The 23,541-nt window shown below is 33.1% G+C and overlaps 4 protein-coding genes across 11 annotated transcripts in view; 2 read left to right on the forward strand and 2 right to left on the reverse strand.

Moving 5' to 3' along the window:
* The first annotated feature begins 39 nt into the window (after nt 1-39).
* LOC128884748 (sorting nexin-14-like) lies at nt 40-5,403 on the forward strand. Its single transcript, XM_054138344.1, has 10 exons — nt 40-305; nt 415-658; nt 816-1,205; nt 1,342-1,654; nt 1,853-2,008; nt 2,110-2,234; nt 2,432-2,493; nt 2,714-3,552; nt 3,688-4,256; nt 5,289-5,403. Exons 1-9 carry the CDS (start codon nt 199-201, stop codon nt 4,101-4,103), a joined length of 2,652 nt encoding a protein of 883 aa, XP_053994319.1. The 5' UTR covers nt 40-198; the 3' UTR covers nt 4,104-4,256; nt 5,289-5,403.
* LOC128884746 (biotin--protein ligase) lies at nt 4,271-17,797 on the reverse strand. Of its 7 annotated transcripts, none has more exons than XM_054138338.1 (18): nt 17,569-17,797; nt 16,904-17,010; nt 14,759-14,958; nt 11,999-12,135; nt 11,744-11,914; nt 10,150-10,303; nt 10,018-10,083; nt 8,460-8,645; nt 7,874-8,165; nt 7,585-7,719; nt 6,985-7,311; nt 6,402-6,753; nt 5,997-6,179; nt 5,747-5,879; nt 5,406-5,566; nt 5,087-5,201; nt 4,783-4,996; nt 4,271-4,631 (listed from the first exon to the last, which is right to left on the reverse strand). In XM_054138338.1, exons 3-18 carry the CDS (start codon nt 14,910-14,912, stop codon nt 4,460-4,462), a joined length of 2,952 nt encoding a protein of 983 aa, XP_053994313.1. In that variant the 5' UTR covers nt 14,913-14,958; nt 16,904-17,010; nt 17,569-17,797; the 3' UTR covers nt 4,271-4,459. The 7 variants fall into 7 exon arrangements, with proteins under 7 accessions (XP_053994313.1, XP_053994312.1, XP_053994314.1 ...); XM_054138337.1 differs by having other exon boundaries at nt 16,900-17,010; XM_054138339.1 differs by lacking the exon at nt 16,904-17,010.
* Nucleotides 17,798-18,238: 441 nt separating this feature from the next.
* On the forward strand, nt 18,239-19,467 carry LOC128884750 (calcium and integrin-binding protein 1-like). 2 transcript variants are annotated; one of them, XM_054138348.1, is made up of 5 exons: nt 18,239-18,617; nt 18,710-18,723; nt 18,812-19,059; nt 19,119-19,317; nt 19,404-19,467. In XM_054138348.1, exons 1-5 carry the CDS (start codon nt 18,567-18,569, stop codon nt 19,423-19,425), a joined length of 534 nt encoding a protein of 177 aa, XP_053994323.1. In that variant the 5' UTR covers nt 18,239-18,566; the 3' UTR covers nt 19,426-19,467. The 2 variants fall into 2 exon arrangements, with proteins under 2 accessions (XP_053994323.1, XP_053994321.1); XM_054138346.1 differs by having other exon boundaries at nt 18,257-18,617; nt 18,689-18,723.
* A 1,141-nt stretch (nt 19,468-20,608) lies between these two features.
* The window catches only part of LOC128884749 (mediator of RNA polymerase II transcription subunit 15-like), a 16,561-nt gene continuing 13,628 nt past the window's right edge, over nt 20,609-23,541 (reverse strand). The window contains exon 3 of the mRNA XM_054138345.1: nt 20,609-23,411. Within this exon, the coding sequence (XP_053994320.1) occupies nt 21,477-23,411 (1,935 nt within the window). The 3' untranslated portion in view covers nt 20,609-21,476. The remainder of the gene's footprint in view (nt 23,412-23,541) is intronic.

Raw genomic sequence — 23,541 nt, forward strand, 5'->3', positions numbered from 1 at the left:
GTAGAGGTCGGCATCTTAGATTCCTGTATTATCAGTATTATTAGTGATTGTCAGTGTCAGTGTCACATGGTATTGTTGAAGATCGAAGTGTTTATAGAATGTTGTGTAGTACCAGCTTATTTATGAAATGTTACAATTTTGTTGTGTTTTGCAATATGCATTGGTACACTTATCATAAAATGAAGTCTTAATACAGCCATGGCGCTTTCGTCTACCGATAAAGTACAAGAATTTTATGTGTGCAATGTAATAATTCCGGTAATTGTTTTTGCACTGATTGCAATTGTGTCAATCCTATTTAAAAGGTAAGTGATCACTTTGGATTACATATAATCATCCAATATATCCAATAAACTTGTGTATTACTAATTTAAGAAATTAGTATTTTATGATATATGTATATATGTGTTTCAGCATCATCTGGGTATTTATTGTTTGTTGTTTATATGTCACAACTACTTTCTATGGACTCTATATATTACAATATGTTAGTGTGCTACTGGTTAATTTAAATGTGATAAGCGGTACATTTAATCAAAAACCTGAAGTTAAAGATCCATGTAGTGTTTGCAACAACAATAATTGCAGAAGACATAAGTTGTGTCCACATTCGACTAAAGTGAAAATACCACAGGATTTTGACCACGCTTTGGAACAAGTAATTGCATTTTCTATCTTATATTACAGATTTAGTTTTTTAATTTTAATGAATGTTTTGTCACGATAAGTTTACATGTAGTTTTTTTTTGCTAATTGACCGAAACAAAAGATTGTACAATGTTGTATACATTTTAATTTATAATTTTTTCTTACAGTTTTTTGAAGATTTATTACAACAATATGTTTGCACGTGGTATTCCAGTTTTTCAACAAACTATGCTTTCGTGTATCAGCTTCGGTTAGCTACAACAACAGCAACAAAAAATATCGCAGACCGTTTGTTACGTACAGATGTAGCTAATATCATACTTTGTCGATTAATTCCATTGATATTACAAAATGCTCAAGATTTGAAAATATTAAATAAAAAGATACAAAATACTTCTGATGGATCTGATTTTCGGAAACATATGATTAATTACTTTGGCTACGATATTCATCCAGCAGCTTATTCGCGCGAAGCTGAGCTAAATTATCTGAGAGGATTGGTCACTGCTATTGTACCGCATTTACTTCCTGCTGTACATGTATCTACTAATAACAAGGTAAATTATTATTAAATTTATAAATATTTTTAGCGTGATAAATGCAAAATAATAACTTTCAAATAAATATTTTGTTGGTGCCCAAATGAATGCCCAGTTAGAACTAATATTGTTTTATGAAATGTTTTATTTTTAGGTTCTCCTACGAGAAATTCTGGCAAATTGGATTCTCTTGCCTGCGCTGGATGCAATAGCTGATCCAGAAAATATAAATGCATTAGTAATGTTATTGACTCACCACGACGGTACATTTTCTAATCAGGCAGATGCAGCTAATGTACAGATGTTGCAATGTTGGGTGAGAAATCCATTAACATCAAACATTACGAATAATCAACTGAAGCCTTCTTTGGACGAAGTTTTGAATAATCCTCGATTATTGTACATGTTTATACAACATGTGAAAGATTTTGGGCCTATAAATCTCTTACAGTTTTGCCTGGATATTGGTAAATAATGATATGGAAACATTATCTAAACAATATATAATTTATTTATTCGATTATTAACCTTGGAACTGGCGCGCTACCCGTAAATCTGGATGTTTCCGTTTTTTTTTGTAGGAAAAAAAACTTGCTTGGTTTAGAAATAGAATCTTTAGTATGACAACATTTATTTTTGGTTTTACGTGTGACGAAAATTTTCAGACGATCTCAGTAAGCGTATGTTAAATCCAGACATGAGTGAAAACGCTGAAAGTAGTTTGTACACTGATATTCAAAATATGTATTCAACGTATCTCGATCCTAATGGTCCAGAGTATCTACATTTACCGGAAGATATTTCGATAGGCATAGGAGAAAGTAAGCATAAAAGTCTCGATTTAAATATTATCAAAAATGTTTGTGTTTAATATTATAAAAAATTTCACATACTTTACATCATTCAATAATAATTTGTTTAGTTCTTGAAAGAGGTTCGAAGAAGATTGACGAGTTGAGGACGTCACGACCGTTTTATCAAGCACATCAAGAAGCTCACGCATTATTAGAATCTACTTGTCTGCCACCATTCCATCACAGTTATTCGGTAAGAAACTATACAATTAACTATTTTATTTCTTATAACTTAAAGAAATGGATCAAGAGAAAAAATGCACTTTTTTAATCAATTATACTGTGTAATCATTAAACTAAGGATTTTATAGTAATGTGGAAAATAGCATGTATTTATTATATTACTTTACTTGTCTACTTATAAACTATAAACAGACTCTCATATTGTAGTTATACGCTTTGTTATGCGGACAACAAGCACCGACTCGTATTAAGCAACCGCTCCGTACAAAGTGAGTAATCTCGTAAAAAGTGAAAAAATTACCAAATGTACTTTAAAACATATCTAAATTATCCTCAATGTTAACAAAAAATTAAGACAATTATTTCTACAAAAACAATCCACGAAGAACACTTACTGTGACCTCTTAATAAAAAATATAACGTAATGTTTATTTATTCAATATTCTACAATTTCTTATTTGTAGTAACGCATATAATTTGTTTGTACAGCATAGCTAGTGGAACTACAAACGTATCTATAAAATTTGGTAATCATTTCCCAAAGTTTGATGGTGTTTTACGCGAATCGACAATTGACGGGATGCCATTCGAAGAGATATATCAAGGCGAAGAAATAGATTATTCGTTACGTTCGTACAGTGAAATCAAATACGCAGATGACAGCTTTCACCGAGATTTAACAACGTGGCGAGTCAGTATTCCACATGTCGATTCTGGAGATAATCAACCTCTCTATATGATTGCGGTGTATAATGCAGCTGAAGAAAAATCTTGGACTGTCTTACGTCGAGATCAAGATTTCTATGCTTTACGCACGCGATTAGCTGAATTTCATGGCGACAAAGAGTTGAGCGATTCGCCGTTGCCTTCGCGAAAAAATCCACATACTTCTTGCGTTATTAATAAACAACGGTACGAAGAATTTCTAGAGAAATTACTTTCAAAACCAGTGCTCAGGAGCAGCGAGCTTTTATATACTTTCTTGACCATGCCAAACTTGAAACCGTACTTTCCAAATTACACACCAGATATTGGTATATTATATCAAAATATGGCCTACAAATTGCGAAAAGAGAAAGGTCAAAATCTGGATAAATTTATGACTATCTTTCTGTCCTCTACTAACATCAAGAGCGACTATGCAGATATCGGAATTGAAGTATCCAACGAAACAAACGACATGGAAATAAAGAAAAGAGGACACCATGATCTTGTGTCTGGTATATTTGGCGATAATCTTAATTTGGATCCTAATTTCCAGACATTATCTCCGTCATCGTTAAATCGTTCTCACGTGAAGGGTGCCAGTTTTTGTATTGCAGATGCAGGTAAATGTTCTATTTTATTGAAATTACACATATCTCTTGAGTTATGATGGATTCCAGTGTAACAGGTTCAAAAAATCGAAGTCTATTGTAAGTCTTCAAATTTTCTTCTCACTTTTTTATGTTCTTCCATTTCAGTGGACAGACTATTGAACATACCTCCAATAGTAACACGAGTGTTCTGGATGTTTGCTTCCTCAACCCACGCAAAAGTGGATCCATTCGTCAACATTGTTCTTTACAACGCTTTAGTGAAAGTCCTAAGTAGCGGTCGTGCGGCTACCGTAGTCAAACTTTTACATGCAAAAGTTCTAGGCGAGAAAGGTCGAATGAAGGAGTCAACTTCCCAAGGATATCGCCGAAATTATTATGAAAGCGCCAAAAAAGGATTATATAATTTGCTGCCTTATTGGCTGATAGGATTTTATAGGCCATGGACCGAACTAATGGATTCCCTTTTGGATTCTTTGCAGAATGCAACAGTCAATAAACATCTCGCGTACATTCTTTTAGATCATATCTTGATAAGTTTATTTCCTGAACTTATACTTTGATTTTATTCAAATAAAATCTTGCCTATTTCTCATGAAATGCAATTATTCATTTCTTCACTCAAAATTCACACCGAAATTAGAGAGGTTTGATATCTACCTTCAGGCATAGTATCGAAGTTAATGCTGCATAAAAGGTTGTGTAACAAGCAATAAGTAAGTATAACAAATAGTCGACACATTATATTTATTATCAAGACAAATTATGAAATGCAGAAATAAAGTAAAAACTTGACAAGATGAAATATGATTTTACAATCACTTGGCATATGCATAAAGTATAAAAATTAGAGAGCGCAACAATACACAATTAATAAATGTAGAATGTCCAACAACGTCTTTATACCATGTGATTTTGATTATTTCGGGGTGATGAGACCTTTGAGAGAATCAAAAGTATTACCGTCCGGATGCACAGTTGATATACTTCCGTCCTCTTCGCGAACGCGCAAATATCCATAATCGTCGATACCTAAAATTTTAGCTTCCTTCGTCACACCTTGCGGTGATGTTACCTTTACAGTCTGGCCACTGCAGAAAACCAAAATAGATTTTAACATTTTGCGATGTATGCGTAAAATGAAAACAATGAATTTAACGTAATAATGAACAAATTATTACCAATAATTTGTAAAATGATAATAAAATGCAGAAAATAAGTAGAATAAATAGGACAACTTACTAGTGTATCCAATATTCATAATAAGCATCCAAGAAGATATCTCTACGTCCACTTTGTACGATATTTAACCATCTCTCAATTTCATTAAATACAATAGCAAAGTATTGTTCGAACGAGATAATTTTCAACTTTTTATGATAAGTTTCATTCAATGTTTTAATTATATCGTTAATGCTACACGTAGGTTTCTCATTGAATAAATTTACTCCAACTCCTGAAAGTCCCAATGATTATAAAAATTACGTGTTTACGTGCGTACACAAACATAGCAAACTTATATATATGAAAAAACATAAATACATACCAGCATTACAGATATGAACACCTGATACTATTTGGGTGGTGATAATTATACCGCCAAGCTTGACTTTATTACCAGCATAAATATCGTTAGGCCATTTTAATCTCAGATCAATTTCCTATTAGTAAAAATAAACATTAATTACTTTACTTTTTCTATATTATGATTCGACTACGGATGTTTATGCAAATTCATATTTTTACAGATACAGATAAAGAATTAAGATTTAAATCTCAAGTATTAAGAAGAAATATAGTCACGAAGAACCAATGTAATACTAGAAATGATAGCAAACAAGAAATGAAATATAGTAAAGACAAACCTCATATCCAGGTAGAGATTTAATGGCAGATACAGTTGCAACAGAAACCAAATGTTGCAGAAGTGAGATAGACTTTCCAAGTATTGTGTTGGTCGGTATGTGAATTTGTAAAGTATACATTGCACATCCTTTAGGACTGAGCCATAAGTTCTTACTTCTTCCTGAAAAGTAACATACAACATACACTGGTGTGCAAAAGTATAAGATCCATTTGTAAAATCGAGCTGAATACCATCAGGATACATCTTGTGCCTAACTTATATGATAAAACTTCCATATCATGGCAAATGAATTTTACTGATGTGATACCACTAGTCTAGTTTGGAAAGAAAAATATCTACCTCGTCCTTGAGTTTGCTGCCGAGTAATAACAGCCAAACCGTGTTGATATAGATATTTGTCTACAACGTCCATCGATGATGTTATCGTATCCGCATATATTACTAAACGACCTAACTCCTTCGAAGTTAAGTTCTACAACAAAAAAATGAAAATATATCATGATGGAAGCATCGGAATTAATACTTCAAATTATGATTCTTAAGATTCTTGATAAACATAGTCATTTGAAGGAAGTGGAATAAATATTACCTCGAAATATTCAACCGTTGAAAAATTTTCAGGACATTGGTGGAGCATAATCGGAAGAAACGTAGCCGAGGCTGGACGTGCAGTCGTGCTACTTCGACAAAATTGCATTTCTAGCTTTCCTAACTTTAAAGTATCGTTCGATTCCATAACATCTTTTAATCTCTCCAACATTTCTAGCTTTAACTGTGAACAAGTAAATAGCATCTATAAATTGGCTCTAAATCTTGAACATTGCATATCTCAGTCAATTATGGAGCTAAAGGAATCAATGAGGGCTCTTTTCTTTGTTTCATCATTTTTTACCACAATTTGTAGTATTCTATTGTAGTTATCCTTAAAGTAAATTTGAAATCCTATTGCTTTCAGATGAAAGAGAAGAAAATTAGAGTAGTTTTTCTTTTTTACCTCGTGACGTCCCAAAAAGAAAGCTGACGTGTAAGTTACAGGAGTATGCGACGTATTACGAAGTTTTATTCCAAGATGTACGTGTAACACATCGTTAAGTATCTCTAATCTGGCAGCGTTGCTTTCCTTCAAAGCTTTAAATTTACTCTCTTCGAGTTCATACTGCATTGGATCCACTTCCAGGTGTATTTGAGAAAAGACAATTTTTCCACCATTTCCTACAAGGCTCGCAAGTAAAATGCTCGGTGTGTGCCATGTCTCTTCTGTTCCTAGTACTTTTACGTCGAACAAATGCGAATTTCCTCTTTTATCTTTCACATTTACCGAAGTTGGAGGGGGGAGACTAGACACTCTAAAAAAAAAATTTTTTTGAAACGTCTCGAATCGTTGTAAATTTGGCAAATTATTACGCTTCAGTACAAATACTAATTTATACTTAAAGAGAGTTATTTCTTAAACGTTCTATTAATTGTTAAATACTATTTCAATTCTTTTCAAGATATTATGTTCAAAATTTTCTTTACATGTCAAACCTAATGCATTTATATTTAACGAAAACATAATTACCAAATTAATATCTTACTTTACATCTTCATGATCCTGGGAGAATCTTGTTCTTATAGGGGATGCTTGATAGCAGAATATATGATGCATCATCCGCACATGTTTCCATTTACCGTAAGAGAAGTGAACGAGTTCATTCTCCCGTACTTCCGCCGTTTTGAACGATGGAAGTAAAATGTGAAGTACATCGGAACATAAAGCGAGAAGTTTACCACCGCGGAGAATATACTCAAAAATCTGATTTCCAATCTCATTTCCAACATTACCACAAACAACTACTAAAGCTGCATTTTCTATCCAGAAATCGTTACGAGCGTCTTGTAACGATAACGTGTAAATGGCATATCTGTTTACAAGAAGAAAACACGCAGAATGATATTATGAGTAAGATAATATATTTGAAAATCGATGATGGTGAATTCAAATAGTTGTTTTATTATATTCTGTTTAGTGAATGCAATGAAAAAGGTATAAATTTATAATTTCTTAATGACATCAATTATTATTTTAAAATATGTAGATGTTTATTTGATGTTAATTTTTAGATTAAGAGATTAAGGATACTTTCTGCAATGTAAATGAAATAATGTTGCAGTTGAAATAGAGAAAATTGACGTACTTGTCTGTGCCAAGAGACTCCTCTAATACACTCTTCACGTTGTTCAGAGCAATTGTACTATCCCCAAATAGCAAAACATTCGGCGGTTTCACGTTGTCAATTGACAACTTTTCCATTATTTCCTCCATTGAACGTCTACAAAATAAAAATATCAATAACGTTGTGTACGGAATCAAGGAACACGAGGTACACGTTTTTCACCCATATTGTTGCGGTTGTCCATTGTGTCTACTAGCGAGCGGATACCCTGTATAATTACATTTACTAATATTATTCGTATAATACTTACACCAAATTACTTTTAGATGATATATTTCTATCCTTTGCGTCATAGGAAGGTTGTTGTTCATGGGGTATACTAGAACTCTCAATATCAACGCTAGGTAGTTGCGTACTATCTTTAATGTCGGATACTTCTATATTGTCAAGCGTTTCGCATGATTTACTATTAGAAGGTGATGTATCTTGAAGTTGACTGATATCATTCGTAGCTGTTAATGTTACATTTGATACAGGTTGTTCCTCCTGCTGTGGAATGCTTAAAGACGTTGATGTGGAATCATGGCTTCTACATCTACTTTCTAAAAGAAATATTTATTGCCATTCAGTTTGGAGATATACGCTAATTTGTAAATTTGTAAATACGATAGTAAACCAGCTAATATTCCAGTTGGAGAAATTGTCATAATGTTTGTATTTAAAAATATCTTAAATTAACAAAGTATTTGATCAATCAAATTAGCATGGCTCCTTAAATGGATTAGCATTACAAAGTTAAGATGAAGGTGTCCAATCTTCCCTCATTAAATCATTTAAATTTGTATTTAAAAGTAAAGAAAACTTACATTAAAATAGATATATTTCTAGAATTTTACCTAGTGCTTCATTCGATGCTCCGCTTTGTATACATTTAGCTTCTTCATCTGTCACACTATTTTCTGGGTAAACTACCACGCCTGGAAGTTCCACTACTTCGAACGATTTACATTGTGCTGATGCAATTTTAGCACTATTGCTTAACGTCCTTAATTTTTCTATGTGTGTTTCCCATCCTACTTTGTCTATAAATTTGCATTAAAACAAACGAAAATTTCAATCATAAATTCTATTTTATAATCTTGTTTGATATACATGGTGAACCACGAAATAATATTATCTTGACTATTTTGGGTGTTAACAGTTTAAATTCTTTAGATTTTGAATAATCTTTCAAAAGTGTTTACTGGCATCGTTAGATTGATAAACAAAATATTCTTTTTGCCATCATTACTAAAAACACAGCTGAGAATGGTGTCAAAGAGAATATTGTAACACTATACAATTCTCGGCATTGTTGTAAAATTAATATTAACAACAAGGAGTGATAACGTATGAACAACAATATTTTGCAGAAAAAATTATTTAAAGAACAAGATATTGTAATGCTTACTTTTCTTGGATGCAATATGTCGTCGTACTCAGTTTAGAGAGTGTATTCAGAGTATTATTGTTAAACTCGAATTTTGGTAGACATTTACAAGGAACAGACAAATGAATAATACCTCGTTCTCATGCAGTATGTTTATTCATTTGGATCCTGCACATACATGGCGTTCTCAATATATTCTTGCACTCTTTATCTATCGAAGATAGCCCGTCATAAAAATTCATGAAACGCGTAATTTTTAAGATTTTACTTCTTTTAAAGTAAACGATAGACTAAAAAAAAAAACCTTGTTTGTTAACACCCAAAATAATCACGGCGTTACCTCCTTACGCGTTTATGATACAAAGTAATACAATAAATACAGGCTAAACATAATAAAAAAAAAATATGCACTTATGCAAAATTAAATAACATAACATAAAATTTTTAATGACATAAAATTTTTAATGAAAACTACAGGAAGTCAGTTCTCCGGAAATAACTCGTATAATATTCGTTTCTCGAAAATTATAGAAGGAAGCTTTTCTCTAGAAAATTAAATTGTCTACAAAAAATGTTCTATACAAATTTTTCATGAAATCGATCTGTTTGCGGATATTCGGAAATTTGGGTTTCTTTAACGTATCTGTATTAGTTACTGCATACTGCGTACGTTTTGTCGAGTTTGATGGATAATATTTTCAATTTACGTAGCCTAATAAAGATTAATTGTTTATACAGAGACGATCGATTGTACATAAGAGAATAGAAACAAAATTTTAAAGTTCATTGAATTATTTTTCCCGTTGGCTTTCCAACTTCATCAACATATTATTGTGAAATCGATGCAATCATGAAATGTTTTAATTCCTCTTCAGTGGAGGTATTTAGCTGCATCAAAGGGCATTCGTTAAAATTAATCAGAATTAATTCAAATTAAATGAAATCGCTAAATTAAAACAGGAATTAATTCACACGTATATATGTACACACAATCTACTTTCATCTTTCTACTTCTACTCTCTTACTTTTAATTGCCGGTGTATTCAACAGATCGTTGTTGTAAAGGCAAGGCTTTCCCGATACGAGGACAGCTGAAAATACAGAGAATTAATTTCATCTGAAAATATCGATTTACCAGACCTAAAATCCCCACTTACTTTCGATACGTTTCAGCAACAAGCCATTATTAATGTAACATTGACCTTCCATTGATGCGATTAAAAACTTTGTGACTGTATCTAAATCTGTCTCTATAATTAAACCGATATGTCTGTTAACTGTCCATGTAATAATTAAACCGTAATCTTCGACCTAGGAGATACAATTTAGTTAAATTACGAAAAACATTACCATACGCTACATATCTTATTTAATACCGTCGACTGAAATTCATTTACTTTTTCATTAATGACAACAGTGTATAACAAGTTATCATACATTTATGTTAGAAATGTTAGAAACTTTGTGTATTTATTATAAGATCTATTAAAAGTACAATATATGTATTAGGTGTAGAAATGAATTCTGTGCCTCTGTATTTAATTATTTATAAATCTAGTTTAAATAGGTATACAGAGTGTCTTGAAATTCGCGTAGGAGTTGGAAATTCTCGACAACAATTTCCTTTGAAAAATGTCGGTGGAGGCTTCGTTTGTGAATTATTAAGGAAAAACCATCGACCAATCACAGCGCCCGATTGGCGCGCGCTCAGGCGCGAGAGCACGAGCTCGAGCCAGGATTGGTTTGTTTGCGCCAGGTCGCTAGGCAGCCAACTGTGCGCGGGCTAACCGGGCGCTGTGATTGGTCGATGGTTTTTCGTTAATAATTCAAAAACGAAGCCCCCACCGAAATTTTTGCAAAGGAAATTGTTGTTCAGAATCGTCTCAGCTACCATTTCCGGCTCCCACGCGAGTTTTGGGACACACTGTATATTTACTTGCCATTTCAATACTTTAGTAATAACCTTTCGTACTTCAAAGCAATAATCTTCCAAGTTCTGAACCTAATCTCTATTACAGTGTATCTATACACTTAACCGAAGTCTCAACGTGACGACTATTACAATTTATCTTTATGAACTTTAACCCTAGAATGGAAAGGTCACTGTTTAATCTTTTAATGGAAAGATTGTGTAACTTTTACTCTTTTTCAAAATACCCAACTTTTCACCTTCTTTTTTCATTAGTACATAGAGTACGAAGGAATAAGGTACCAACATGTTTAGAAGTTACACTAAATTTTGAATATAAGTCTTTAATAAAATGTAAAGAAGTAATAAGGCATGACAGTAAGTAACAGAATTTGTATTTTGTCCTGTTGAGTTCTCGCGAGATCCAGCCACCTCCTTTGTCGCTTAGGTGGTCGAAAAACAAAAGGTACAGAAATCCATGGATTTTATAGCTCAGGGGCTCATTCCTTCAAAAATCATCAAACGTAAACGATGCGTCGACGTCATGTTGCACTTTAAACGAAACACCATGTAGAACACTCACACACACATAATCGTAGAAATATTATAATTTTCAAGACAACGAACAAATCGAGGAATTAACAAAATTCTTCATCCACGTGAAAGTCACAAAACACAGAACAATCTTCTAAAAATCTTCCAAGAGTATCTCTCGTCATTTGATTTTTCGAATAAGTGCATAAATAAATAGGATCTTTGTATCTAGGAGGATGTGTCACATATATAAAACAAGTAATTGTATTCTTAGGGTGAACAACTATTATGATATAAACGGATACTACCTTCGTGGCTTTCGTTGCGGCAGCAGGTTTATAGCTTTCAAGTTCAGCTTCAACGAGAATATAAAGCTTGTACTCTGATTGAAACGAAGTTCCGTTACAGTTATTTGTATGCAAAGGGAAAAATGTTCTGCCGCACTGATACGTTAACCAACTCGAGATGTCAACTTGTTGCTGGCAAAACAGTAATTAATTAAACCATCAATTAGTAATACTACACTTAAATAATTTTCTTATGTTACTATTGGTAATGCGTACTTGAGGATATATAGTGCATAACCTCATGTCACCATGATACCATAATAATTCCTCGAGTTTAGCATCACTTTTATTTTTACACAGATAAGATGTCAAAAACTCGTCGTTTTCACAATCGTCCGTGGCGGATATTGATTCTTGAAATAAGAGACAAGATTTTATTATATTCTATGTACAAACATCCTTCTGTATCTCCTTCAAAAATTCGGGATGGAGCATTTTAATGAGAGCACACGAATATCTACATAACAAATAATCTACAAGACAAAGTTACACAGCTTGAAGGAGTTCATGATAATGGTGGTATCATTTTTTGTCGAGGTCATTTATTAAAAAGATTTCAGGGTCATTAGAACTTTTTTTTTTAAATTCGTTAAAGTATTTTCATTACTGTAATATTGTAGCTGATGAAAAGACAATTTGAAACATGTATGATACATCAATGTCAATTGACCTTTGGATGACCTTGTGAGGAGTTATTCTTACAAGATCAATGAGATTTGTAACTAACGTACCTTCAGTGCTTTCATTGCTTTTGATACGAAGACATGTCTCAGGAGAAAAATGTTTGCTTAGGAGGAATTCATATTGTGATAGACTAAACAATTATCTCAAGGTATTTTAAGTAATTATATCAAGGTAACTGACATAATTACCTATTAGGTATTAGGTATATTAGGTATATTAGGTATTATATCGAGGTAACTGATCAAAATTTGTCTTTCGATCAGCTACAAATCTACAATAACGAAAATACCCATTTAAGAAAATGCCAATGACCTTGACAATGACTTCTCTTTAACAAATGACCTTGAGAAAAAAGTGTACTTATTTAAAAGTAAATTTATTTCGTAGAACCATAAATAACGTAAATATTCGGGTGTTCCTATTTAAATGCTCCACAGTATGTAAATATGGAAGCACTATATTAATATAATACGAAATTGCTTAAATGTTATAACGTTCAGTTTCTATGATAAAGAAAACGAAGTGCAAAACTCGGAGAAAAATTAATTTTTCCGAAATAATTCTATTCGTATAAATTCATAACTACAATAATACCGATTTAAAATATAAGAAGTAAGAAATATAAATAAATAAGAAAAGTATCGAAAGTACAACAAAACTATATTATAATATTATCGAATCTAAGCACTTCAAATTGTTCTCTGTTATCATAATCACCAACATAGGTATAATGTTAAAAGTATAAAGCAAATTTACTAAATAATAAGACAAATAATATTTGCATATTACATTTATTTCGGATATCTGTGTATGTACATACATATTGTATCAAACTAATACTAATGGAAATATAAACAAACTGAAAATAATTAAATAATTGCTACCTGCCATAAAAGACAACACTGTCCAACGCGAATTTAGATAAAAGCCAAAGTACTCCATCACCCTAAAAGTGCTAGAATGTTTCTAATTAGTCGTAAAAATGTAAAAGAGCGTTCTGAATATGTAGATTTATTAGCGTAGAATTATCTACGTGTTTGAATGTCTGCAAACGACCTCCGAAATATATATTGCCTTACATTTAAAGTTTATTCATACGATGTTTAGTTTCGGAAATAAAAATTGAAAACTCAGAAGACCTTTTTCCTGAAATTCAATTTTTCCAACGAACTTCCAACTTTTCAATTTTTATTTTCGAAACTAAGCATCCTATAAATAAACTGTAAATATAAAAAAGTTTCGTCTAATCGTCACCTATAAGCTGATATTTTTTTAAACTTGACTTAACGAATTTCTCTGAGCCCATTTTTCGAAAGCCTATATACTCGTCCTTCGCAGTCAAAGCGTTAAAAATAAAAATTCCAAATCGGATTCGAATATAAATTATTTTGTTATTGAATATAAAACACTAATTATATAACGAATATAAGAAACTTTGACATGACAAGTTAGTGCAACAAGCGAAAAATCATCAAAAATTCATTATAAAATTCTTTATAAATATAACGGTAAACATTTTCATTAAACATGCGTCAAACGATGCACTATTACCTAGAGGTAACAAGAATCAAGGATCTTGTAGTACAATACAAAACAGCAATAAATCACAGCCTTACATGATAACATGATAAATTTTGCCTGGCAATCAACGTGTTAATGTAAATTCTAATTTGTACGATACGGCAGTAATATAATTACATAATGCTGCAATTAAGTACTACGAGATTTAATATTAGAAAAATAAAAATTGGATGTATAAAGAGGAATTTGAAACAACACCGAAGATAAATATTTGTACTATGTAGTATGTTTGTAAATGAAAAATTCGTATGCAACATTAATAGAGAAGTATTTTCGATAAAATGACTTCTGTAGTAATTTTGTTAAATTCTAAAATGGTTTCTAAGAAGAAATAAAACGTTGAGTTGCAATAAGTTTCATAACTATAATCTGGAGACTTTTACTAATACAATTTGAAAATATATTCAACATGTATAAAATGTCAGTATTATTAACGGTATTAAGATTCATGTTAATAAATGATTTACTTATATCAATGTTTTAAACAAATTATTCACAATAATCTTGAGCATCTTTTACATCGTTATTTATTTAGGTACACTATTAGGTAAACTATTCAAATTAAAAACAGATAAATAACTTTCTCTAAACAGATTGCATGAATATATAATTTTCAAAAATTTTTAAATTGTATTATGTAGTCGAAACTAGTATTACCGTTGAACGAAATAACATATACTACAGTTTCAAAATATATTAGTATGATATTACCTTTACATGAATCTAACAGTGATTTATTATAAAACATTATTGATGGATAATTAGTTGCATTCCCTTGAAACAAATTACGTAGATGTGCTTTTAAAAACAGTATCCTTTTAGACTGTAGCGAAGTTGCTATCATATATAAGAACGTTAAAATCATCTTGATAAAAATTGTATTTCTTTTAATGGTAATGAGTTACTTGCTCCTGAAACAAGAAACATCTTCATTTTACTTCTTATTTATATAGGCCATGATCATGAATTAATCAATCAAACTGATTATGAGAATATTAACAAAATCATTGAGTAGAAGTTGTATGTACTACATTTTAACCCTTTGCAAACGATCAATGCATATACGTGTTCGTCGATCAAACAACGTTTTTACAAAAGTTATTTGGTACAATGGGATATATAATATGGAGTAAATCATTTTGTTACAAGCGATGTAATGGATAAGATTTTTAAATTAGAAAAACATTTTTTTAATAGCTTTATCCCCTCATGCGATATTTACATTCCGCTTAAACAAAACACGCTGCATATATAAGTTTTATTTTTTTTTAAATAGATAGTAAGGACGTAGATATTTTTCTTCGAATTACTACCTTTATACAGAGTGAGGCAATGACTATTAGCATCTCAGATATCTTCGAAATTATAAGCTTCACAGAAATATTTACTCAAATAAATTTGCACAGTATGAAGGGACCCATACTCCATTTTTTTAAATGGATCGAGATGCTTTTGCTTCCGTATCACGACAGAGGATCTTACAACGAGATCTATTACGTAAGGTCGTTGAAGGTCAAGATTCTCTATCACGACTGTGAAATTTTATTTCAGTAAATATTTCTGTAAGACTTCTGGTTTCGAAGATATCTTAGGTGCTAATAGTTACTGCCCCATCCTGTATACTAAAAATTTATTACTTTATAACTCAGAAACATCAACTCAGTTTACGTATTAATTGATGTTTTGAAAAGTGCCATACATTGTAACATTATATGCGTAGTATTCGATAGATAATTAAAATTCTGATGTCAGTCATACACAAACTAAAATTAGTAGACAAAGCGTTAAGAATAAAGCAGATGAAACTCTATATCATCGATGACAGAAACCACTAGAAAATGTCTCCTCTCATAAGAAAACAGTACACTTTACAAAAGCACAAAATTTTATGAAATTTCTCAAACAAATTTTGAAGGACATAAATACACGTGATATTCTTGAAAAGTTCCAATCAATATTTGATAACTGATAAGATGCCTGCTACAGATAAATTACACTTAGTTTTTGTTGTAAACATTGATTCTTTGATCATGTTATTGCTAGTCCTCTGCTTTAATCAAAATTGATAATGTCACAGATTAAAAAAATAGAGTGCATCAAAACAGAGATAGCTTCCTGTTTAAAAACATTGAGGATCACTCAAAAACCCTACAAGTCTCTGTTTTCTTCTCAAAAGATCAAACCCATTCGATAACCCAATTAGAAAATCCCCAAAAAATTGAAGCAACTGAAATCATTAACCATTGAAAATAATCATACTCTTATTAGTAAAAAAAAACTGAGTTTACAGTCTTAATGAAATTATAGTTATAACAGCATTTGTTTTTTTAGATACCTTTGTAAGTTAAAATGTTATCATGCTTAATTAAATGAACTTTTACAATTGGAACCATTTTTCATTTCTATTTAACTTAGTTTAAGAAGGTTTAATTATAAAAAAAGCTATGGTACTAATGATGAAGAATACAAGTTTTGCAATACAAATTTCAGTACTTACTGATCACCTTACATAATTAATCTATGAGTTCTTGATAATGAATTTTACAGAACAATTTAATAATGTTATCTTTATCTTATCTATTATGTTATCTTTATCTTTATATTAATTGTTATTTGTAAATCATACATTCGATATGCATAGTATCTAACAAAAGCAAGTTAGAATTGTTGATTAACAAGCAGTTAAAATAGAGCACAAAGGAATAATAATTAACCTCTTGTCATATTGTTTACTGAGAAAAAATACTGTCATTCTAGTACAGGCAGATGCTTGCCAAATGAATAAGAACTGAAACCATGTTTATTTCTATCTTGGTAAGCTGTTAATTCAAAACTTAACAACACAAACTCACGCACGGTAATTCACATTTGGTCTGAAAGTGCGACCAAGAGTCTCACAGATGATATTCATATTTGGCTTGAAAGTATAGCCGAAAGTCTCATTCATGATATTCATGTTTGACCTGAAAGTATGATCAAAAGTTTCACTCATAACATTTCTATTTGATCTGAAATTGTGACCGTAAGTGAAGCTCGTCAAAGTATGGCATGTAATTAAATACAAAACACGCTGATCTGAGAAAATATTTCTGGACATTGAAATTATTTAAATAAAAATTGAGGTTTATAGTCTTGTATTTTCAACTTACTATTATGAGAATCAATATATGTATATTTTTTCAGTTGCATTTCTTTTCATAAAGAACACAACAAAGAATTTCCACATTTCGTGAATAAATATAATTTAAGAATTATTTAATTGTAATCTAGTATGGCATTAAACTTAACCTAGAAAACTGTGTATACACAGTTCAGCTTATGTATTGATATAAGATTTAAATAATTTACCAAATAAATTTGTATGTCACAAAAGAATGATTATATTGTAGCAATATTCATACATTATTTTAAAGCAACTACTTTTTCTTAGATGTTATCAATGAATGAATTGTGATAGTATGTAGCTGTTACCAAATCATGAACAACAATTTTTTGAATAAAGAATATAAAATGTCACGTACCTATTTTCAAATACTACTGTTTACTTATGAAGCTAAAAACGAATATATAGACTATCAACACTGTCAACAGCAATTTCACACTAACAAGTATATTACACATGGTATACCATGGTATACTAATTTATTGACGCTTCAATAACTGTGCGTGTCACCCACGGACATAAAAATATAGTGACGGAGCATTGGCCGGTAAAAAACGCGGTTCAGTATGAAGCCAAGGGGGATGGTCATCGGCCATCTTGCGTTACTCTTTTACAGCGGAAAGTTTAAATAGGACTATAATTGAAAGTATGATTACATGTTTGAAAAGAAATTTTTAGGATTTCAACACCTTGTATATCTAATTTTGTATTATAGTTTGTTACCTTTTTAATCTACCAATGGTTACAATGTATCTATGACTTTCTCTTTAAAGCAACTACTTTACATATGAGTGTGATTGTATAAATAAAAAGGAATTACTGCGTTTTCTATTCATTAGCATAGCTAATATACTCTGAAAATTTAATTCCCATATTCCGGCACTCATATGTAAAGTATGTTTTTAATCAAACTATAACAAAAAATTAGATATGCAAAGTTTTAAAATTCTAAAAATTTCTTTTCAAACATATAACCATATTTTCAATTATATTTCAATATCCCGCTATTTAAATTTCCCGCTATAAAAGAGCAACGTAAGATGGCCGATGGGACTCCTCCCTTGGCCTCATACCGGACCACCCCCTTCCCGGCCAATGACCCTGTGTGACCCTGTTCCTATTTCTATGTCCATGGTCCATGTTCTTAGCCGTCACATCATAAACGTCATAAACGTCAGATCTGGACACAAACTCACACCGTTTGAGATGAAAGATGTTTTGAGTTTATCGATCTTTACACTCTCTAAAACCAACGTGCTTTTTGGAACATTACAAACTTAATGTTTTTAAGAAATATGTATTGCTATGTCTTAAAGTAATTTTGAGATCGAGAATACATTTTAAAAGTAGATAAACATGGGAATAGGTACAAGCCAATTTACCGAAGACGAATTGCAAGATTACCAGGTGACGTTACAATTGTAATAAAATATCTTATATCAATCTTATTTATATTATAGTATCACTTTTTGTTATAGGATTTGACATATTTTACAAAGAAAGAAGTTTTGCAGTAAGTGTATTTATAATCGTAATCTTCTCAGAAAACTGTCGACGTTTAAGTTAATAATTATATTTTATAATATTCTTTTATACAATAGCGTACATCAAAAGTTTAAGGCTCTCGCTCCAGAAAAAGTTGGTCACAATAAAAATGCTAAACTTCCAATGTCCAAAATTTTACAGTATCCTGAATTAAGAGTGAATCCTTTTGGGGATAGGATTTGTAAAGTTTTCAGTTCTAGTCAAGATGGAGATTGTACTTTCGAAGATTTCTTGGACATGATGTCTGTGTTTAGCCATGCAGCTCCGAAAGCTGTGAAAGCAGAGCATGCATTTAGAATATTTGGTAATGTTTCATATGCAATCTTATTAGGTTTCTTAAACTTACTAATATATTTTAAACAGATTTTGATGGCGATGACATGCTTGGCATCGGAGATTTAAAGCAGGTTGTTGATAGACTTACCGCACCTCAAAGATTAACTGAAACAGATATGCAGCAAATTCTACAGTGTATATTAGATGAAGCAGATTTAGATGACGATGGTGCATTAAGTTTTGCCGAATTCGAACATATTATTGAAAAAAGCAATGATTTCTCTAAGTAAAACTTACATTAATTTTGTTATGTTTATAGTTATGCTAATGTCACAATGAAATTTTAATTAACATATTTATTCGTGTTTGCAGGAGCTTTCGTATACGTTTGTGAAACACAAAACATGGTTTAAGACAGTGAATAATTAACACAAGACTGAACGTTATATTATTGTTAAAACACCTTAATTTATTAGTAGGCCTAACAATTTTTATCATAAAGAGAAATATAATATTAAGAATTTAGAACGTACGTGTCAATGTTAATATTTTTTCAATTTAAATTGACGTGGTTAGATTATTTAAATACGATAAACTCAACAATGAATATATCTGCAAAAAATAATAATTTTGGCCTATTTTGGGGAGAGGTAAACCTTCATCTCCTTTTAATAGATGCGAAAGGAAAGCTAATTCATACTGCCCAATGGAGCACCTGTAATCTTGTCGTACATAGTAATTCTTTTATATTATCAATAAATAAAGGATAAATCGAAGAAGTTATGTTATATCCAATGTCATATTACACTAATAAACAAGCCTTTTAAAACAATGAATGGGAAATATAATTACTCCAGAGGAATGAGCAGCGCTATAATTGTTAATAATTATTTTTTATTATTCATTGAATTCGTTGCAATCGTATATTTACATATATGTAGATAAAAGTAGAAAATTTGTTTAGAATATCTAGCGGTGCGAGGTAGCAACTATTTCTCGAAAAACTTGAGCGGTTCGCCGAGAGATGGCGCCACATTTTCCGTTATTTTTATTTATTTAAAAAACTTAAGATCGGTCAATTATTAGTGTTCATATCAACAATTAGAAGTTGAATTATGATAATTACAGCGTAAAATTATATGAATATGCAGAAAAAAATAAAAAAATATGAATATACCTGTCATATATAGCAAAATATGAATGCAACGAATAATAAACTATAATTGTTAACAATTATGTTACTGCTCATTTCTCTAGGGCAATGATACATCCCATTCATTACTTTTCCACTTACACGATTTATTCTACTTCACGTGATAACTACCCTGATACAATTTAACAAATTATTTGAATTGTTTGTCTCGAACAAACTGTTTTCAAACTAACTTGAGACCATGAAAATACCACCAGCGATACATAAATTTTATAAAGTTCATAGAAAAATAGTTTTATACTCTCTCCGAATAGTATTATTAGTAAAAACATGACACTGGAATCGTTCTTTATTTTATTGGCTTTAAAGTACACACCAACAGGACCCGTTGGCCGAAATAAAACATATCGGACGTCAGGAAACGTGATTTTTTAACTGTTTTATTAAGTAAAAATCTAGTATATACAAAAAGTAGATATAAATAAAAATTAGTCGACTTAGCACCGTCGCACATACCATCTACAAGTAATAAAAGAGCATCGTTGTACTCATTCGCGCTACAGAATTGGTTACTTCGTTTTTCATGCTAAAAGAACTGCCATTTTATGGATCAGCCATCTTGATTGACAACGCACGAGACCCAATAACTATTCAAACTTCGAAACTTTAATCCATAAGTAACACGTCAACCAAAATTACGCATGTCTATTTGTCAATCAACGTAAACGTATAAACAAAAATATAGGCTTGGCTAAAATTTAGTTTAGGAAATAAATCGTCGCTAACCTACCATTAACAATTACTTCAGAAAGGAGTATTAAATTAAAAATGTATTTCATTACCGAAACATTTGCACAGAAAAATGAACTTGTTGTTTCTTAATTGACTCAAGTATTTATTATTTTTATTCCAGGGATTTCTCTGTATATATATATACTATTAGGTTGTCCCAAAAGTTTCTTTCGTTTTATTAATAATTAATTCATACACAATGTTTTATATTACATTACAGAATTGTGTACAATTCATTTCGCTCCATTACTGTTACACCAACAATGTCTAAGAAATAATCGAATCCAACTGACGAAAGAAACTTTTAGGACAACCTAATATATATGTAAATAGTGACCGTATACCGTGTATACAGTAAGCATATACAGATAACCCAATACTTTTCCAATTCTTATTCCCGTTCCAGTGTTGCAGAATCCCAAAACAGTTCCACGCACATCGGAACGAGAAACCAAGTATGAAAAACATAAGCTATACTTCGGTTCAAGTTATTAACCGAATTATTCCTCGTGTTTGAGCGGGGGTTGTCTAGTACCGAAAGGGGATTCCAGAGGTACCAAATAAGTAACCTTCTCGCTACCTTCGCCAACTCTGTCGTCCTTCGCAAGTGGCCTGTTTTTCCTGAGCAATTTACGCGGACGTTGGATCACTTCCTCGTAAGTAACGTAATCAGGTCTCTGGACCGGGCCCCTCTGCTTCTTACTATAATAACCTGACGAGTTTTCCACAGCGTACGCTTCGTCAGGCTTCGCAGTTTGCGAGACCGGAGTGACCGTGTACCCGGCATTGATCAAAGCAGACAAATCCTCCTCCGTTAAAGCTCGTACTCCAGAAGCACCAGCTTGGAAACCAGAGTGGCTGTCTGGCTCCACCTGCTCTATAGTCAACGACTTGATAGGCGACTTCTTCAGCAATCCTGATTCGGATACGTAAACAGACTGAGCAGAGGAAGGTATCTTAAGTTTATGCGTTTGTCGAGGCTGTGTGATGGCAGATTGACTTTCAACCGGGGCTGCTTCTACCACTTTCAGGTCTTCGGGTTTGGGAACCGACCTGGGAACATGGGAGGACCCTGAAGCCTGGTACTTCTGCAGCTGATCGGCACTGAAGTAGCTGTTGGGCGCAGGCAGAGGAGCGTTAACGGTTTGAAGAGTGAAGTGGTAGACTGGGGAGTGAGGATCGGCTTTCTTTCCTTCTACTTCACCCTTGGATATCGCCAGGATCTCCTTGTTAACCTCGTTGCGTCCTTGAACCTGGAGTTTGTACAGAGCTTCAGCCTGAGCCTGAGCGAGAGCCTGGGCGCGGGCTTGGTTCTTCTCGAAATTCAGAGCGTAGTTGTGCACCTCCTCTTGGACCCTAATGTGAGCTTGTTGCTGCGCTTCTAGTTTCTTGATGGCGTCAGCGTGCGCCTTGAACTCTGCAGCCTGCTGCAACTTCCTCGCCTCTGCCACTTCGGCGGTCGTCTGAGCTTTCACCTTCGCCCTGTAAGCGGCCTCAGCGCCTTTCGGCTGCAGCTGCTCGTACAAGTAGTTACGTCCAGCATCGCTGACCTGGGAGCCTTGTTGGATCTGCTGCAGAGCCGACTGCTGCTGCAGAGCCGACTGCTGCTGCAGAGCCGACTGCTCCTGCCTGTGACGCTCGTTCGAGAGCCTTATCTGCGCAAAGGCGTCCTGCTGGTGTCTGTTGTGGGCAGCTTGGGCCACTTTTTGATAGGCTAGCGCCTGCGCGTCGGCCTGGGCTTGGGCCTGAGCCTGAGCCTGTTCGAGGGCCCTCAGATGAGCCTCGTCAGCTTCGTAGTCGTACTGAGGCGACGGAACGAATTGTTTCGCAGCTGGAGCTTGGTACTGAACCGGTTCTTCGATGGACTGATAGGCAGCCACTTGTTGCTGCGGTTGTTGTTGTGGTTGATGGTATCTCGGTGGCGATGTCTCGATGTGATATTGCTCCGGTAGCTGAGCTGGGCTAGCCTTCGCGTACTCGGATGGGTAGCTTACCAATTGCTGAGAATACGCCGAAGAGCTGCCTTTCGGTTGCGTCGGGACCAACTTGAACTCTTGAGCTTGGTTTGCAGTTACCAATTGCAACAGTTCTTGCTCGAACGTTCCCAACTTTGATTGAGTGTAGGATGGACCTTGGTATTCGTTAGGTTCAGGTGGATTCGAGCCTAATCGGGCTGTGCGAATGGCTTCGGCGCGGTTCTGAGCGTCCACTTGGGCTTGGATATCCGCGGCTGCTTCGGCCTGAGCCAAAGCCTGAGGATGAAGCTGAGAACGCGGCCTCGGGGGAACCACCGCTGGTTTTCGGTAGTTGTAGTAGGCTTGTTGCAAGGCCTGCTGCTGCCTTGCGTAGGCTGGCTGTGGTCTGCGTTGAGGCGGAGCTGGTTGAGGCTGGTCTTGCCTGTATTGCTGCAGGATTGACAGATACTCCGGTGACAGCTGAAAATATTTAGAATATTTGGAAATTTTGTCAGGCTAATGAAATGTTTAACACTAGATTTGGATTAGCTGGTAATGTTTAGAATATTTGGAAATTTCATCAGGCTAATGAAATGTTTAACACTAGATT

This window comes from Hylaeus volcanicus, chromosome 2 (assembly GCF_026283585.1).
Source record: "Hylaeus volcanicus isolate JK05 chromosome 2, UHH_iyHylVolc1.0_haploid, whole genome shotgun sequence".
NCBI classification, from domain to species: Eukaryota; Metazoa; Arthropoda; class Insecta; order Hymenoptera; family Colletidae; genus Hylaeus; species Hylaeus volcanicus.

Coding starts and splice junctions, on each gene's coding strand:
- LOC128884748 (XM_054138344.1), top strand. CDS start 199: ATGGCGCTTTCGTCTACCGATAAAGTACAAGAATTTTATGTGTGCAAT. Junction 659..815: donor TTGACCACGCTTTGGAACAA/GTAATTGCATTT, acceptor TTTTTCTTACAG/TTTTTTGAAGATTTATTACA. Junction 2,009..2,109: donor TTCGATAGGCATAGGAGAAA/GTAAGCATAAAA, acceptor TAATTTGTTTAG/TTCTTGAAAGAGGTTCGAAG.
- LOC128884746 (XM_054138339.1), bottom strand. CDS start 14,912: ATGATTTTAACGTTCTTATATATGATAGCAACTTCGCTACAGTCTAAA. Junction 7,312..7,584: donor GAGTCTCTTGGCACAGACAA/GTACGTCAATTT, acceptor TCTTGTAAACAG/ATATGCCATTTACACGTTAT. Junction 5,567..5,746: donor GCAGCAAACTCAAGGACGAG/GTAGATATTTTT, acceptor GTTACTTTTCAG/GAAGAAGTAAGAACTTATGG.
- LOC128884750 (XM_054138346.1), top strand. CDS start 18,567: ATGGGAATAGGTACAAGCCAATTTACCGAAGACGAATTGCAAGATTAC. Junction 18,618..18,688: donor ACGAATTGCAAGATTACCAG/GTGACGTTACAA, acceptor TTTTTGTTATAG/GATTTGACATATTTTACAAA. Junction 18,724..18,811: donor ACAAAGAAAGAAGTTTTGCA/GTAAGTGTATTT, acceptor TTTATACAATAG/CGTACATCAAAAGTTTAAGG.